We start from the raw sequence: 18847 nt of genomic DNA, 5'->3' as shown, positions 1-18847 counted from the left end.
CGAGCCAGACCCCCTCTCCTCCCCCACCATACATTTTTTCACAGAGCAGAAATTTCGTTGTTACTGGCCCTAAGGACTAAAGATATCATCAAACAGATTTTTTAAGTCTAAATTGTACATGGCGCAATGTGCTTCTGAACTGGAGGCAAAGGTTAATTTTTGACAGTTACGCCTCCTCTCCCCCCTCCCTCCCCGTGATTTATTGCGAAATGGTTTTTGAGCCCGCACGCACTGCTGAAGAGAAGGAGAGAGGAAAATATGGCGTTCAGGGATCGCTTTTGTTCCTCTGGCTCTGAAGTCAATTTGATAAGTGAAAACGAGCCAGATGACAATTTTGAAGACGACCCAGACCCGTGTCCAGAAGAAGAAGAAGAAATAGACCTTGGTATTCACTCTCCATCGGACGATAAGTAAGTTCTCCCATACAGTTCATGATTCATAAGCTATGTCGTCAAGCTGTCAGTGTTTATGTTTCTAATTCTGTATTGTCAGGTACTTTTGAAAAATATTCTCAGGCTTTCGGACAAAACCTAAATCACAAAATCGAGGAAGGGTCTTACATGACTATTCTGCACTTTTTAAATTGACATTTATTATTTATTGGCTGAAGGAGTGAACTTTACCGATACTGTGCGGTAATGAAAATAGAAATCAGAACCGATGCTTCATTTCCTGCTGTTACCTGATGAATCTTAACGATAGAACGCGCTTTAATAGTTGGTATTCACAAGAGAAAAATCAAGGAAAATTACTTCCATTTTCTAAACTGTATAATAATAGATAGTTCATAATCGATTTAGTGATGCTTGACATATAAGGGATAGGTTTTCAGTTGGGAAATAATTCGTTTTCACCAGCAGCTTGCACTACTCAAACAGTAGATCACTGCTATAATGGCGCGTAGTTTGGTTTCGACTTTTCTGTCTTTGAATCTTTAGCTTCCTAACCTGCTAACCGAGTGTGTTCCCATTCCTATACGTCCGTAAATTATTCACAGAAAAAAAAAGTGTTATGTGTTATTTATTCATCCACATTTCGAGTATAACATAAGCTAATTACAAGGTTAATCAAAACTGTGACAAAATTATGAATGATTAATAATTGGTCATCAGCAGCCCCTAAAGGTACTAAGGAGAGAAATTTATACTTGTGTATAAACATTCATACTTACTTATTTATAAGAATGTTTGCATGTCACTGAGAATTTGGGAAGGTGGTCAGAGATCTCCATAACTGAAAATGCTGTAACTCCTTGATTCGTATTCAACCACCAGTGTGTTGGCAATTCTTCACTGGATTTTTCAGAAACACCAAAGGGAACTGTCAATAATTATTTTTCTTTAAATTTTCTTTGTGTTTTTCTCAGATGGTTTCATGGAAAGCTTGACAGAGCAGATGCTGAAAAGAGACTCACAAACATTGGACAAGTTGGCTCATACCTTGTTCGTGAAAGTGATCGACGACCAGGGACATATTCTCTTTCTTACCTTGGTCGAAATGGCATCAGTCACTTCCGTGTAACAGGCGTGTGTGGAGACTATTATATTGGAGGACGACAGTTCTGTTCTCTGAATGATCTGATTGGTTACTACACAGCTTGGTCTTGTTTGCTAAAGGATGAACACCTAAAGTTTCCTGTCCCACCTCCAGAACCAGTTCTTGTCAAAAAAAGAGTGATAGCCAAGTATACTTACAGCAAAGTACCAGATACTGATGAACTTAGGTAGGGGGTCACCAGAGGTTTGAAATTTGCAAGCAGCACTGAAATTTTATGCTTGTCTAATACTTTTCTACCCCAGTTAGTTTTCAAGCACTCCACTTTATTATTATGCTCTCAGTTGGTACATGCCCTATGATTGGTTAATAGCAGGCCATATATTGCTGCATGGCCCATTGAAGTTTAATTTGAGTTGAAATCTTCCTCCTCCATTTGAGCCCAAAGATTCAACAAACATCTTACAAACCCTGTTTGCTGTCTGTAATGTAAGTTATGGAATGTTATTGTGTGTTTGGGCCATAAATCTGAGTAAAAAAAACTTGCTCTGTAACTTACAATGCAGACTTCCAGCATAGTTAGCAGGGATTTCAAATCAAGCCCATGACTGCTGGAGTTCTGTTGGCTACTTGATAACATGTCACCAGTTACTCTCATCAAAATAATTATGTTTTGGCCTTCAATGAACTTTTTAATGTCACCTGCTTTGCTGAGTCTGATGCCTACTTCAAAGCATTTTGAAACCCCTGCATTACATGTAGTAAGAGATAATCAAAGGTGGTTAAAAAGTAATGGAAATGAGATATATGATGATTAAAAATGGGCAGAAGGTGAATTTGAGTAGACTGTTTGGAAGCAAAGAACAAATTTGTGTCACTGAATAGAATGATGAGAGAAAGTCTTGAACTGGGGGCCTCATCTTAGCCACCCTGCTTTCCACAGTAAATGCATGAATATTCATCCATTTTTTTTTTTTTTTTCACGTTAAGTTTTTTCCAGGGAGATGTATTTGTAGTAGATGATGTTATTGACATGGACTGGCTCTGGGTGACGGCTCAGAAAAACAGGGAAACAGGTTTGGTGCCTGCTGCGCTTGTGGAGGATGCGGTGAGTTGTCAACCATATCAGTGTTCTAGCTACAGAAGCAGTTTGGCTTTAAAAACCTGACACAGTCAGGTACTCAAGGTGATCTCACAACAGAGAGTCGGGCTTGAGTTTTTTAATTAGCAATCAATTGTAAAACTTTCACTTGATTGAAAATATTCTTGAAAATAATATTTTCATTCAAATCAGTGTTTCGTAAGTTCACCACATAATGAACAGATCCTAATGCAAACAGTATGGTTGAAATACTCAATTATTGAGCATCAAACCAGTGATGATTTTTTTGTGCATGCTAAGTAAACTGTTCTTTTTGTTTTTCTAGAAAAAAGATCTTGATCCTTGTGCAGGAAAGCCGTAAGTTCTTTCTCTTCAGGGGTAGTTGATCTTGTCATTGTGGCTATATGCAATTTTGAAATGTAACTATTTTATAAAAATATTCCATGTTGTTACAAGTGCATCTGTTCAGTTATAGATCACAGATGACATTGAAATGTGTTAAGAACAAAAAAGTGATTCATGGCACAGAAAAATGCTGTTAACCCTTTAAATCCTAAGAGTGACTAGCTTCTAATTTCTCCTAACAATATCACCCCTGAATCAAACATTAAAGGGATGGGAATGGAGGAAATGATCACCAACTAAAGCAGCTCTTGATTGTGGAACAAATTCTCCTTGTCAGCCTCTTTGGAAAAGTATGGAGAACAATATGGAGAATATGCATACTGATGTTTTGGGTTATTGATGATGTCATCTATGTGACTATTATTATTATTATTATTATTATTATTATTATTGACTGTCCTCCTATAGATCACAATTAAGAACCACTCAAAATGTGTGTATAATTCATCTCATCATTTCAATATGTATAATTTAATTTTTATGTTAAGGTGGTTCTTTGCAAACATTTCAAGAGATGAAGCACAGGAGATTCTTCACAGAGGTAACTTCTTTAATTATGAATTCTTCTGTTAATTTTATTTCTGTTTTGTTATGGTTGATGCACATTTACATATGTTTAGCGTTTCCTTTTTTTTAAGTGTGTGTTTGGTAAGTCGTCACTTGCCTACTACATTGGAATCAAAATCCACACCCTGGTTGGGTCATTATATTTTGTTCTCATACTCACTAATTATTCATGAGGTTATCAGCCAATGAGGGAAAAGTATTTCATCACATGCATGAATCTAGATACTCAATAAAAACGCATATCCATATTTCATTGTATGCATGAATCTAGCTATCCAATAAAATTGCACATCCAGATCACTGGTGATCTGGATATGTGTTTTTATTGGATATCTAGATTCATGCATAGCATGAAATGCAAATAAGAAAAACTACTGTAACGGTTCATTAGGGAACACTTTCCTTTAGAAGTTTACTTTCCTCTTCACCACTTTATGGAACAGTAAAACAATTAACTGCATTACTTTCTGCCATAATCAAGCTCCAACTAACCGCGGAGCTACAATCTAAATGAGCAAAACTACCATAAATTAAGCTTCCACTTTGAATTCCTCAAAGAAACCCCGAAGAGACAACAGATGAATGGTAGCTGATAATGATGTCCAAAATTATGCAACCAATAGAATGTAGCAATAGTGTTATGATTTAGGTGATAATTAATATAATTAGGCAGTTTGAGAAGCAATCTAAAAAACTTGTACTTCAGGGTTCATCATGGTATCCAAACATCTCAAAACAAATAACAACACTTGGCCGAAGTGGCCTCGTGCTTTCATTTGTTTCTTGATATTTGGATACCATAATGAAACCCTCACACTAGTTTTTTAAATACTATTTCTTAGTTGCCAAATACACTTCCCCCTCGCAGTGCCTCTCTTAAACTAGGAGTAACAATGTGGTGTGGCAAAATGTTAGGAAAGCCTGGTGAAATGTTGGGAGGTAACCTGGGATGGACTTACATTCCATCCAAACAACCTTAATCCTTTCACTCCCTAGATCTTGTCTGTAATTCTCTTTACTGTTTGTCATACTATTCTTATGATTTTAAGGTAGTTGGGAGAAGTTGGTATTGGATCAACTAACAATCCTCTGACTGATCTTTTCCTTTATTCTCATCACTTGTTTGCTTGATGTTGTATTGATATTATAAGGAGAAATTCTGTCTTGGTCACTTGATGAGAGTTAAATGATACAGAAACTGAGAGTAAGCACTGCCCTCCAAGACCCAGTCTATGTTAAAGTAACCATTACAATGATTGATTAGAATGACTTTGCTTCTACCACTACTCAAACAAATTTTTAACCTATCACATTATAGTAAATAATTTGCTCATACCCATTCATACTCCTGGGTGGATAAAGGTACTGTAAGAGTTAACCCTTTAATTCCCAAGATTTAATTGTCAATTCTTCCCTCCAGCTGCTACACATTTCCTTGTAGAATTGTTACTTGAATTTGGTGGTGGATCAATGTAATATCTTATACCGCACAAGTTTAAATATTCTCACTACCAATGGTGAGAATATTTGCTGGATAATTGCTGTACATTTGGTGGATAATGTATGGATACTTAATCACTTCTGGGAGTTAAAGGGTTAAGTGTCTTGAACAAGAATAGAACGCAGTTGGCTGGTTCTGGGTTCCAGACTTCTTGACCCATTAGGCAATCGCATCTACTTGCCTACCAGATGTTAAGCACTACCAAATTGTTTTGGTTTTTTCAATGTTACAGATGGTGTTATTGGGAGTTTCCTCATAAGGCCAAGTGATAAATCTCCAGGAGATTATTCCCTCTCCCTCAGGTGAGAAAGAATACAAATTAATATGCTTCTTTTAAGCCAGACTGCAACTGTTGTAAAATTTTCGTTGTAGTATCTGATTCAATCAGAGAATGTGGTTAGTAAATGATCACTATTTAAAAAGCTCCTGATTATTAAACAAATTCTCCTTGTTGGTATCGTTGGAAACGTAAAGAAAGCAGTGTGGAGAATATTAATACTGATGCAAGGGTGTAAGGGTTAAAACCAACATTGAAGCAAAAATGAAACTTTTTCAACTAACTTACTTAAAGAGAAATCTGAAGATTCAGTTACTGTTAAAACAGCAGTCCAAAATGAACTTCATTTAAACGAGTGGTACTTGAATTCTGTTGTTTATGTGTGAACTAGACTTGTCACAGCTGTGTATTAATTTTTCTTTGGTATTTTTAAAAAATTTCAAAATTTTATAGAGGACCAGATGGTATCACTCGCTTCCTGATCAGAAAGCAAGGGATGCAGTATTCCTTGGGAGGGAGAAATTTTGACAGGTAAACTTTAGAATCGTTGTGGTGATGATATGATCAAGGCCATGTTTGTCGAATGTTGGGGAGTCACTGAAAATTTTAAGATTAGACTATCAACTGAAGGTTGCGACTGCTGAGGTGTTGGTTGTCATTTAAGACTACGGGTTTGGATTTATGTAGCATGCTGATTACTTGCCATAATCATCACTTTTTCGGAAACTGTGGTGCATTTTTCGGGCTAAAATGGAGATTTTATTCTTTACTTTGGTTATTTCCATGCCCTAATAGTGTCTTAGTTATGTGCTTTACAAAATGCAAGCCGACAGAACTTCAATAGAGCAAAACATTTTAGCGAACGTTTTGAATTATAAGAAAATGTATCTTGTTTGCGATTGATTTAGTAAATACATCCCTACATCGGATGATGTATTTGAGAGATTTTTTAAAGTTGGCTGTGATCAGCGAAGCTTCGAGGGCAACTGTTAAAACTTGAGCGGCAGTAATTCAGCCGAAGATAATATTCCAAGACTTTTTTTTGTGCCTCATCGTTCCAAAGCAACTTCAGCGTTGTTTAAAGCCGAACACAAAACAAGGTCACGATTAAATGAAGGTAAAACGTTTTCTTAGTGAAGATATTTTGCTTAAGTTGATCTTCTCACTATTTTAACCTGAAACATGGGTCGGTTTCAAATTCCCTATTTTTTTCCTTTCGTTTGAGTTTGAGGGGACAGACGTCAAATTAGGGGTGTAGCACCTGCAGGATACGGTATTTCGGAGTTCTTTCTGCGTGATGCTTTTCATCCAATGTACCAGCCTTAATCTCATTTAGTTTTGTCTAATCAACTTTTGCCTAATCAACCGTTTACTAATGAAACTCTTAGCTTAACGTCAGGCAGTAATTTAAGGGCGTTTGTCTGTTTTGCTAAGTGACAACGCGGCAATTTCGGGTGAGTTTAGAAACGCAGTACATGAATGCATTTAGAGAGCTATTAATATAGTACAAAAACAATTCTGACAGTATGTCAGTTGATTAAAGAGAAATTTTTGGGAATATTAACGATTAGTTCAATTTGTATTTCTTACTATTTTTACTACATTTTCTGGGGATTGCTCACAACAGTTTCTCCGTGGGGAAAGGATATACACACGGTCTCATAGTTAGTATTGAATTATGCAGTAATATTCCAAACATTACAATCTCCATTCCGAATGCTTCAGTCTAGGGTTGAAACTGTTAACGAGGCTGGAGATGTACAGTTTTTGTTCAGGAAAAAATATATATAGATATCTGTATATGAATACTTTTCTTTTCGTTTTAGTGTGGATGCTGTGGTAGCAAGGTACAAGCACGAGCACATTGTGGAGAATCTTTCGTTAAAGGAACCTGTATCCAGGGTAAGTTTTTCCCCCCTGTTATGTCCAACTGAACCGTTTGCATGTGCAGAATATTTACTCACTACTAATACTAGTGTGTTAGGTGTTCGTAGGCTGTCATTGTTGTTGCCAGACCTCTCACGGGCATCGCCGCTCGTGCTTCAGCGCCAATGAGAGTCTGCTTGGGAAAAGTGATAATAATGAAAAAGACTTGGGAGTCTTGAATTAACCAATGATCGAATTTATGTTATATTTCATACTTAAAAACTGTCCTGGTTTTTTTTCATTTACGAATAAACTCTATTCGATAAGGTCAAGTTTTGTTTTTTGAACTGTTTTCGAGTGGGATTGTTTTGTCTACGAATTGTTGTGGGAGTCTCTGACACATCCTTCAGCTGTTTCTGCATTTCCTGAACATGTGGGTGCATTTTCGTGAGCTTTTCTTTCTTTCAATTTTTGTCGCTGAAAATTCTATTGACCTTGAAATGTGGAAAGAAGATTACACGAGGAAATCATTGTTTAGATGAATAAGAAAAGTTTTCGCCTTTTCTTTTTTTTTTTTTTTTTTTTTTTTTTTTCACGCGGTCAAGTATTATTCGCTTGTTTATCGAGTGATCCATTTGGAAACCACCGAACAGGTTATTGTAAGCACTTTTTGTGAGTTTCATGAGGCGAAATGTGGTTTAAGCAAGGTTTAAAACTAAGTCAGTTTAGCAGTTTCAGTGATAGATAGAAGCGTCCAGGGAATGTTTTCAGATGGATTGCCAGGTGAATTGCCAGGTGCCTCCATTTGCTTAGCTACTCTGAAAGAGTTGTTTCCCTCCCATCTCTTAGCGTTTGAGTAGGTGTATATTCTGAAGAGATTTGTCATATACTTTTTCAATTTTTTCACCACATTTGGTTGTTGTTTTTTTTTACTTTTGATCGATTTTCTGATGTATTTTGTTAGTTGTACTCCATCGATTGACTTTTTTTAGCTTGAAAACATTTTGCTATGATAATCCCACTCTCTGGGATGTTTTGTCTATTCAGGAAAAATACGTCAAAATTGCAAGTTAAACTGAATTTAAATGTGACGTGTGTTAGTTTCCGTATGTCGACTTACAGTTCTTATTTTGGTTTTACCGGTTGGGTTAATTTTGCTTACAAAGAAACTGGGAGTGTTTCCCTAGCAGTAGTGACCAGCATTCAGTGTTTGGATCGTGCCACCTGAGCGGGGCATAGATGTAGATTGACGTTTTTGCTTTTTTTCGTTTTGTTTTCTTCATGTGCGATTCACGAGTGATGTTGTAACGAGATGCAGGGTCTGATTTAAAGTTCGGTTCTTTTCCTGAAGAAAAAGGACATCCTGAACAATTGGTTTCTTCATAGCCGAGTGACAGATGAACCCCACTGAAAGTTTATCGGGCATGCGCGACTTCCTCTTGCCCAACGTAATACACTTACAGTCAATAGTTCATTGAAATGTTTCTCTTTTTTTCTGTCGAGTGAATCTTCAAGGTCCGTGATGATTTTAAGACATAAAAAACAATTCGTAAGGCTTTGTGCGAAAGCCTGATAGGGCTTACGAGGGACTCTCGACACGTGAGCTTTACAAACCCTTTACGGTGGGCAATTTACATTCTCGACTCAGTTGACAAACCAAATTGTCTAAAGAGAAAACTGCTTGTTTCTCACCGATTTTTCTGCGTAGGAGAGGTTTGAAGAGGGAATAAGAAGATTAATTTAACATACCTTGAAATTTTGTCCAGTTAATTGTATTTTGGTTTGGTTCCAGGCCCAGGAATGGGATCTTCCACATAGACCCATGACACCGAGTAGAAATGGCTCGTCATTTGTACTTAGATCGGAAACACCAGGACCAGTCATTTTAAATCGAACTCAGCCTGCTTTCAAGAGAGGATTTTTAGTAAAGAAAGGTACTTATTCTGACTACTTGTGCGGCTAAGTAGAAGAGATATTGTCAATAACAACGATACCTCGAAAAGTTTCCAAAAGTGTTTTTATGGTTTTAAAGAAAGTGTGAAAATGTCCAAACTTGTCGAAATTGTGAAATCCAGGCTGAAATTTGAAAAAAAAGTGAGCGTCATTTTCCAATAGGCGCCTCCATTTGATTAAGAAAAGAAGAAGTACCTTGCGCTTTAAGTAAACCCGCGTGCGTAACAGTGCTCAGGATCCACTGTTTATTTTTCTCCACACCATTGGGATATTGCTTTCTTCTCGCTTATCTTTTTCAACTCTTCTGTTGAGCGGACGATTTTCGATCTCTTGAGTTTTTAAATATATCTCTGAATGAACCATCTTTCTCCAGCAGAATTTTGTTAAGGTAAAGACAAAAAGATGCGATTACTGTGAAAAAGAAGATTATTAGGATTAATTGGGATGGTGAAGGAGAGGATAGGAAGAAAAAAATGGAAAGGATCGGCAAAACGTTTTTCGTTTGTCATCAGTATTTAATATAGCTTGTGAAGGAACTGAAATACTAGGAGCGCCCTGATTGGTCAAAATCCTATGGTTTATTGTACTGGTTCACCTAGAGAAGTTGAAATTTATTTTATGGAAGTAGAGGACTGCGCTTTCTATCGGTTTATCAACGTAATAACTCACTTGGGAAAAGGTTGTAAATCACAAGCTAAAGGCAAGAGATTTGCGAACTTTTCTCGAGTTCTTTTTACATCCCAAATGGATTGTTACGCTGGTAAACCGATGGAAAGTGCGATCTATTATTGGTGTAATTTCAGCAACGACATGCACGATCAATTCAACGATAAAAAAAGATCCGTTAAGTTAATAATGGTTTCTTGATTTCAGTGTCTCATTGAACCCAACAGCTACACAATGTTTAGAAAGACTACAACAATAAAAACAAAAGAAACGAATATTCTAAAGGATACTTAATACTGACTTGGATTACTATTGTGGAACCTAAATTGAACCGGCTTTTGAATGACTCACAGGCCCTGTATGGTCTTTATTTTCACACTGCGGATTTTGATGTTTTTTCTTTTTTTCTCCGTTTGCAGGGCATCGCAACAAATGGAAGCGAATGTTCTTCGTTCTTGATGGAGATGAACAACATTTGTATTTCTTTGAAAATGAAAAGGTCTGAATTGAATATATTTCCCGCATTTTTGTAACAAAACCCTGAACTGTCATTCGACATGAAAATGGATTATGGAATAAAAATCCAAAACACATACAAGTAAAAACAAAAAACAACTAAGTCAGTCGCGGAAGCAATGAGTAAAAATGAAACAAATTAGGGGAAAGATTAAAGTTTATCATCAATGATTTACATTTTATGGTCGGTTCGATTTGCTATTACGTCTTTGCTATTACGGCACCTTTATGAGGAAAACTGCAGAACTAAATCACTAAAATTGAATTAGACTCCAAAGCATTGAAACCTACATTTTCAGAAACAAATCACGAACACGTTTATTGAGGCATAATAATGATAATGACAATAATACTAATGATCTTAATAATGTTAGTAATAATAATGATGATAATAATAATGATAAGATCTTGTAAAGTACAATCTCAATATCGATTATCACTCTTTAAATTCTTCAATCCTCTCTAACTCGCCCTTGGTTTTCCGTTCTCAGAGAACTAAACCCAAAGGCATGATGGATCTTAGCTTTTCTATGGTTTACGAGGTTCATCAAAGCTTTTTCGGCAGGTGAGAAACGAAATAATTTTATCCATTTTTTTTCCTAGTTACCTTATAGCTTTCCACTCGTGCCTCGCTGTTTTCGTTGTGCGCCCTCTAACCAATGCATTTTCAAACTTAATTAAAAGTTTATCTCCAAATGTGGTACCAACAAACTTCAAGTAGCACGTTTGCCATAGGCGAAAGTATTACTAATGATCTCATCACATTTTTCGTCTTCTTTGATCGTCATCTGAACGGGCATACCGTAAGGTAAAACCTATCGGTCGTTTGACGTACAGGAACAAACATCTATTGTTAACATTATCTTGGCGTCTGCGCTGTGATATCTTATATTTAAGAACCAATCAAAATATGTGAAGAAAACTACGTAATTTTCAAGAGCTAAGGCCCAGAGTTCTCGCCAGTGATATGACAATTTTTGTATCGCAAAATAGCGGGTTTGGAATTGATTTTTCAGGTTTGCGTGAGACTCACCGGGTCATGCAGGGGTGATATAGTTCTGCAAACACTGACCAGAAGTTGAGAAATTTTAGATTCACAGTTACGTAAAGGGTTGTGCAATAAATATTGCGCAATGATCCGTGGTATTTCCTGGTAATGTCTCAGAAGGTAAATATCACTAGGCAAACAGTCGTGCAGAGTGTTATGGCTCAAATTGTCGATTTATTTCTCTTATTTTTATGTTCTGGTTCTTTTTCTCAAAGGCCGAATTGTTTTCAAGTGGTGGTGCGAGCGTTTAATGAGTTACGAATGTTCTACCTTTGCGCCGACACACAGGATCTGGCAAACGTAAGGCTTTCTTTACTTGTTCTTCTTTAATTTTATTTCCGTAGATAATTTTTCCGTATATGTCGAAGCCGTTGGGACGAAACTTTGAAAATTTTGCTGGATTTTGGAATTGATTTTCTAAGTAACAGTGTGTGTAAGATGAACATTTTGTGAGCGTTTGTTTTCAAGAAAATTTTCCATGTGCGGTGTCTTTTTTTCACGAAATTGGAGGCAGTAGCGGCGTGCATTTTGTGCCACTCACGTATGGGTTGTCCGAAGTAGGCATATTGCTACCGACCAGATGAATTGCCATCCACTAGAGAGCCATGTAAAGAACAAACTACGCTATCCATGGATAGAAATTTTCTTAATGGACAATGTTGTCCACTCATCGAACAACCAATGTCGGGTGGAGATATCACGCTCTTGTCTTGACGTATAATTTTTTTTCTTCCCTGTTTTTTCTTCTGGTTTGTATTATTTTAATTGGTGATCTTTTTCTTTTTAATTCTTTTTTCACTTCCATTTGAGATGTGCCATTTAAAAATTTTTTTCTTGTTGAATTTTTAGGATTGGATGGAGGCGATTAAGAAGTTTTGTGGCAAACCAATGATCACCAACCTAGGCGAGAGGGATGTGAAGCAGCTACGAAGCTTAGAAGTTACTATAGTAGAGGCCCACAAATTGAATTCCAACAAAGTTTCTCACCCTTACTGCATGATTTCCTTGAACGAAGTCAAAACTTGCCGTACGAAGACACAGGAGGGACATTCGCCCATATGGAACGAAGAATTTAAGTTCAAGTGAGTGCCTAATAAAATTATATTTTGGATTTTAAGTCATCGCATGCTTTCCGGGCGTTTTATTGCAATGATTAAGCATACATGTAACTGTGGTCTCCTATTGAAAAAAATATGGTTTAATGGTGTATATTTATGCAATGTTGCGTAGTGTGAATTCAATATAATCGTCAATAAAAGATTGTTATACCCAACTCCATAATTTTTAAATGATGTTAATGAAGTGTGTCCTGAATTACAAAACCAATTAACCGTCTTTATATCATAAATACTGTTGATTAGATGGCACAGGTACAAAGGTACTAGGCATTGCCGGCGTATTGTGAGATATTATATGACTGTTTTATTGAAAATTTTGTATTTATTTTAGTGACTTGCCCTCCGATGTGTCTTATTACTCAGTTGATCTCTACAATCGCAACAAACGCTCCAGAGATGGTCAAGTAGGTAGGTGCCGCGCTCCCTAATAACGGAAGGCTTAGTTATCGAGCCTAATTTACTGATTTGCAGACAGCCTGTTTTTGTTTTTGTTTTTATTTGTTTTTTTTTTTTTTTTTGGCGTTCAGTTGTGCCCTACTGTGTGATAAACTTCCACAAGACGTTAGCCTTTTAGATGCTAAGTTTAATTTTGATAATTTTTGAGTGGTTGTGTTCTGGTGTCGTCAACAGGAAGTGCAATGGTCCCACTTAACCGTTTACCCAAAGGAAATGTACTGGATGAGTGGTACCCACTTCTTTCGCCTTCTCACTCCAAAATGGAGGTCGGCAGCATTCGCGTCCGGAGTAAATTCACGGTGAGAAATTTACCATCAGCTTTAAGTAAATGATTTCTTAACTTGGCGGAGTTAAGAGACCGAACGTAGAATACCTCCCAAAATCGGGAAGTTGAATTTTAAGGGTGTTTACCAGGAGCCTGAATTGATAAGCCAGAAGTAATTGAATTGGACAATTTGATAAGAAGAGACCGGTCATTCTTCTCGCCGCGGGGGGTGAAGGGGGGGCGGCTGTAGTGTTTCTTCCAGTTTTTTTCAGTCAATTTTCTATACTCCCCCTTTCATACTCTATTTGCGACGGTTGACCCCCTTGAAAACCATGTGATCCCCAGAATTCCCCCCCGTGATAAACAAGAGGTGGTCCCCGAACGCTTATTTCTTTTGATAGTGAAGATAGTGATTGAAAATATAATCATGACATGGGATACAGTGTAGAAATTCACTGACATGGTCAGTCAGTTCTGGTCAATAATTTAGATCTGGCCGGAAAATTCTGATTCATATTAAGCGCCCCAAGCTTAACAGCTTGAAAACTGAAACTCTGTGAACTTTGTGTTTTTCAGCATGAGATTATTATGCCGGTTGAAGAGTATAATTCACTCAAAGAGGTGAGTATGTTTATAGCATCAATCTTTGCTGAAAGCAAATTGTTAGCGTACATTGGACCGCAATGCATTTGGTTTGTTGAGGTTAATTTACGAATCTACCCACGAAGGCTTCAAGTCATAGAACTGGTTAGTATTTAAGGATGGTCTTTAGCTGATAATGGTAAACTTGCTAGTATTTAAGAGTGGTTTTTAAAATATTTAAGGATAGCCTGGAACAGACGCCATTTTTTTGCTTATTTAGGTGGCCATAGGCGGTCATGTCACGGCCTATTTTCGCGCTCCTCCCCTCGCGCGTGTCTCACCCTCACGCTCGCCTCACACTTCCCTGTGCTCGCCTAAAGAAAAAAAAAGGGAAAAAGGAAAAAGATACATACACTAACAAAAAGGCCTGTGGATGAACACCGCTGAATGCTCAAGGCATCCATTGGTCTTTCCCTAAAAGAAGTTGCCATATGAATCAGTAATCTTCGTGATATGTCGATATTGCCTCCGAATTTTCGGAAAAGCTCATTGTAGCTCACTGCACAGAGAGCAAACGGATCACTTTCGTTTTAAACCTGCTTTCATATCCAACACGAGGTTGAGGGTTTGCTCCTACAAGATAATCCATTGGGTAGCTGTGTAGCATTTTACATTGTAACCTGTTCACCTCTTGTAGATCATTCTGGACAAGGATTTACAAGCTGTGAAGAGCCTCGGTCAGGTGTGCAAGGACAGAGTGAGCCTGGCCTCCACTCTGCTTAAAATATTCCGTCATGAAAGGGAAGAAATCTTCCTACTAAAAACGATGAACTCATTAGAAATAGAAAATCAAGGTGAGTCCTCTTCGAATATTAGCCCTTTAAAGAGGTAAAAAATGTCCAAAAAAAGAATGCTGCATGATGGCGACAAACGAAAACTAACGTCAGCTACGATGAATTAATTAGAAATAGAAATACAGCGTTTTTGTATATTAGAGTCCTCTACGAATATTAGCCCTTTAAAGAGATAGAAATGTCCAAAAATGAATGCTCCTTGATGGCGACAAACGAAAAGGAACGTCAGCTGTGATAAATTTCTTGTTGGACCAGAATGCTTCAAAGTGCTGAAGATTCAGGGGCGATCTAACAACATTCGGTTCGCGCCCAACTCGCCTCATCCCTCCCGGTCTTGTCGTATCTTTTGTAAATTCATTAGGATCAGAACGTCATAGGTGAGTTTGATCTTTTGGGGCTACATCTAAATGAAGTCTGAATTTATTCACTTTTTGTACAATCTTGACGTCAACGCATTGCAAAAATGCTAGAAAAATCTCGTTCACAGGAAACATGAATTTGTTTCCGACTTTATTGTAAAAACGACCGAAGACTAACAGAATGAAGTTCACTTTTTGCCGGCTTTAGCCGCTGCTTAAACTCCCAACTATTCCCTGATTTTACGGGTGAGTATCGCAGTGATATAGTTGATCTGTCTTTGTTGATTGCAGAGGAAGTATCAACGTTGTTTCGCGGAACTTCGTTAACCACGACACTCATGGACCAGTACATGAAAATGGTCGCTATTCCCTATCTACAGAAAACAATCGGTGATGTCGTAGCAAAAATTGTGGAGTGTAAACAGTCGTGCGAGGTATGACCGGTGTCCTAAAGGAGAGGTTCTGTTTTATCTCATGCTGGAAAGACCGCAGGTGGTGATCAAGGCATTTATAGTAATTGTTTGCAATTTTTGTTGCATTGCAGTTAAATCCAGCTAAACTTGAGAAAGGCGCAGACACTGTAGTAAATCTTAAACAACTTCTGGAGTTTTTATTTGAAGGGGTTGATGCGATTGTCAGGTCACCTGACGACTGTCCAAGGTGAGAAAGCTGCTATCGAAACAAAATCATTTTGTTGTCACTCTCTCTTTAGTGTCTATCTTGTTACTCTTGGCACATTGTTTGTACAACCCGTTGACGAAGTCGTAAAGAAAAATGTTCACTAAGTTGTGGTTTTGAATAAAGGATCGTGTCCATTATGGATTATAATGATTTCAGATCTAAGGTTTTGTCGAGATTTGAGAAGATATATCAAAAATTAAAATAATAGACACTTGGCATTACAAACTCCTAAAATCTCGTAGATCACTTATCAGCCCATTTTGATCTCGCCGAAGCTGTCAGGAATCCATCTCCCAAAGTCAACGTGTGATGTTATAATAGTCTTGAATAATTAAACATAGTTAACAGGAATGGCACCACAGTAGATCTGAATTTGCTGCATCATCAAGTATTTCCTGTTAATTTTGCAGAACTTTGCGTTATCTGTTTTGCTGTCTGCAGCAAAATGTCAAAGATAGATGGTCCGACAATGAAATAGTTAGAAGCCGTGTTGTTAGGTAAGTGCTACACAATTTTTTTTTCCGTTGCCTTCGGGTGCATGATTTTAAAATGTGCAGTTAAGAGGCAAATGATACAAATAGAGGAAAAAAAGGATTTTGTCATCCATCTTTCGCCATCCACAATCGACTATCGACTTTCCGCAATCGGTCGTCGTACTTTCGCAATTGGCCATCGGCTTTCCGAAACCGGTCGTCGTACATCGGCCTATCCTTATACGCCGTCGAACGTCCACCGTCCTCGACTATCGTCGTCTGCATGTTGTCCGTCGTCCGAATTTTTTTCTGTTTTTTTCCTTATCCATCCATATTGCTTCATTCAGAAATGTTGACCCTTTATAAAACCGAGCACGGTCTACCTCAGCAACCAAACTGAGTATCTTCGGGAAAAAAGACTCCTTTTATTCAAGTTTGATCTCCAAAATACGTAGAACTTTGACTTTTGGTTGCATGGAGAAATCATTTGCAGCTCAATGTGGAAACTTAGCGGTTAGTTGGTGTCACTATGTTTACTCATTTTCGAGTCTTTCTTCAAAGAATGGAGTTGAAATGGTTACTGGCAATAAACTCCTTGTTAAATAACTTTGTTTTTTAACAAATGCTCTCTCATCTTGAAGTAAATTTTAAACAAAGACTTTTCGTATTGACATTGAGGTTGGAACCTGGGACATATTCGGTCACGTAACGCATTCAGACCAATCGTGCGCGTAAATAAACGTTTGATGGATGTTGATTAAACTTATACTCAAAATGAAGTTCGCAGGTCCACCTGCGTAGAAAATTATTCTAAAACGATTTCTTTCTTTGTACTCTTTTTCCTGCTTCAGTGGTTTTCTCTTCTTGCGGTTAATTTGTCCCGCCATAATGAACCCAAGAATATGCAACATGATGTCAGGTGAGCGGAAATTTTATATATTTTTTTTAATTGTTTTGTATTACATAAACTTAAGTAAAATGGAGTAATCGTTCATACATATGCTTTCTATTTTGTCAGAATCTCCGTCATTGTGTGCTGCTCGGACTCTGACACTTGTAGCGAAGTGTCTTCAAAACTTAGCAAACTTGGTTGAATTTGGCGTCAAGGTCAGTAACGCCTAAAAATACCAGGAACTTTTTTTCCCCTGTTTCGCCGACAGAGCTTTTTATGTTTTATCTGTTGCAGGAATCATTCATGACCCCAGTAAATCCTTTCATTTTGAGAAACAAGGAAAAAATGATAAATTTTTTGGACGAGTTGGCGGTAAGTCAATAAGATCCATATCACACATTTACAATGTTGTCAATTTACTTTAGGCACTCCCCAAACTAGTTGGGTGGGTGTTGAGTAGTTGCTTATTTGTAGTAGACGGGGTTAACGCTAGGAATTGATGGTGTATTTAAGGGGCTTTCATTTCGTCGTATGTTCGAAGAGTCTTTATGGCTTTTCTGTTACTCTGGGCTAACACTATATGTATCTTCGCCTGTTCCAGGCCTTCAGTTAGTAAACGGAGCGAGATTAGCGGCCGATCGAAGCGAGAAAGGTTTGGATCGGGTCGCGAAGGGCTCAAACCCAAATCTTTCCCTACTTTTTCCTCCTCCGCTACTATCGCGCTTTGTTTCACTAAACGGAACGTTTGGAACAGGCCATGTGCTTCTTGCAAGAAACGATTACTCTGCTCTGGGAAATGAACGTTCACTTAAATTTAAATGCTTGAATTTAATGAGACTTAGATTTACGCAAATGAAAGGAGAAACAACCTTCCAGTAAACGTAATAAACGCGAAAGAGATGCTGCCATTTCAAAATGAGTGAAATTAGCTTAAGGAGACGAAAAGTAGTGAATTTACCGTAACACTTAAAGTGACAACTCCGCAATTGTAAAAATTGTCTGTGAAAAATTCCCTACACGTGCGGGACGAATTTATCATTGGTAGATCTCCGACCCGATGGCAAAACGCTTTCGCTGCTATTTCTTTTTAGTTCAAAATGTCAAACGTATATTGTTAGTTCGGAGCAGAAATAATGAAGAGTTAAGATCCATCTAGTTCATGACGCAGAAGTAAATGCTGACAAAAATGAAAGTGACTCATCCAAATTCGTGTTGATAACATGAAATGTTAACTTCTTATAATAGGTTGGCAGACTTCACAACTGTGTTAGTTCAAATCCATCCCTTTACCAAACACATATCACCATAATTAAGGTTTACTTTATATAAAACTGATGTTTGTACTGTCGACGGTGCCATTACTTGTTCAATAATTGCGTTCCCCATGACATTTCTATTGAATTTTCCAGAACGTGACGCAAACTCCTCCAATCACGGAGCAAGTGTCTTCAGATCCATCGCGTGATCTTGCCGCTCTTTACGATATATGTTGGACATACATGTCAGAGCTACAACAGCTGAGCCAAACGCAGGTAATATTATGGATGCTCCAACCTCCCGCGGAGCTCGAAAAAGTGTCCGCTTAACTGACGAAGTTCATAAGGAATCTCCTTTTTTTGAACACTCGGAACCACAGTTAATATAATGTCCCTGGAATGGAGGTCTTCTAAAAGGGTATCACACACTCCCATAGTTCCATCATATATATTAAAGTAAGAGTAGAACCTCTCTTGCGCGGGACACCTCTTTTCAGGGAACACCTTTCTTCAAAG

General features: G+C 37.7%; 1 protein-coding gene across 1 annotated transcript in view; it reads left to right on the top strand.

Moving 5' to 3' along the window:
* Window positions 1–224: 224 nt before the first annotated feature.
* Window positions 225–18847, top strand: part of LOC113679816 (ras GTPase-activating protein 1) — a 21139-nt gene continuing 2516 nt past the window's right edge. Inside the window, exons 1-24 of the mRNA XM_027196786.2 lie at window positions 225–410; window positions 1367–1723; window positions 2485–2602; window positions 2922–2953; window positions 3490–3542; window positions 5302–5371; window positions 5800–5877; window positions 7173–7248; window positions 9005–9146; window positions 10251–10330; window positions 10839–10912; window positions 11611–11695; window positions 12245–12477; window positions 12845–12921; window positions 13144–13268; window positions 13811–13855; window positions 14514–14670; window positions 15321–15463; window positions 15574–15689; window positions 16121–16207; window positions 17035–17102; window positions 17202–17290; window positions 17370–17447; window positions 18485–18607. Coding sequence (XP_027052587.2) covers window positions 259–410; window positions 1367–1723; window positions 2485–2602; window positions 2922–2953; window positions 3490–3542; window positions 5302–5371; window positions 5800–5877; window positions 7173–7248; window positions 9005–9146; window positions 10251–10330; window positions 10839–10912; window positions 11611–11695; window positions 12245–12477; window positions 12845–12921; window positions 13144–13268; window positions 13811–13855; window positions 14514–14670; window positions 15321–15463; window positions 15574–15689; window positions 16121–16207; window positions 17035–17102; window positions 17202–17290; window positions 17370–17447; window positions 18485–18607 — 2658 coding nt within the window. The 5' untranslated portion in view covers window positions 225–258. The remainder of the gene's footprint in view (window positions 411–1366; window positions 1724–2484; window positions 2603–2921; window positions 2954–3489; window positions 3543–5301; window positions 5372–5799; window positions 5878–7172; window positions 7249–9004; window positions 9147–10250; window positions 10331–10838; window positions 10913–11610; window positions 11696–12244; window positions 12478–12844; window positions 12922–13143; window positions 13269–13810; window positions 13856–14513; window positions 14671–15320; window positions 15464–15573; window positions 15690–16120; window positions 16208–17034; window positions 17103–17201; window positions 17291–17369; window positions 17448–18484; window positions 18608–18847) is intronic.

This window comes from Pocillopora damicornis, chromosome 4, assembly GCF_964200805.1.
Source record: "Pocillopora damicornis chromosome 4, jaPocDami1.2, whole genome shotgun sequence".
NCBI classification, from domain to species: Eukaryota; Metazoa; Cnidaria; class Anthozoa; order Scleractinia; family Pocilloporidae; genus Pocillopora; species Pocillopora damicornis.
The sequence above is the reverse complement of the archived record's forward strand: the minus strand, read 5'-3'. Positions and strand labels throughout refer to the sequence as shown.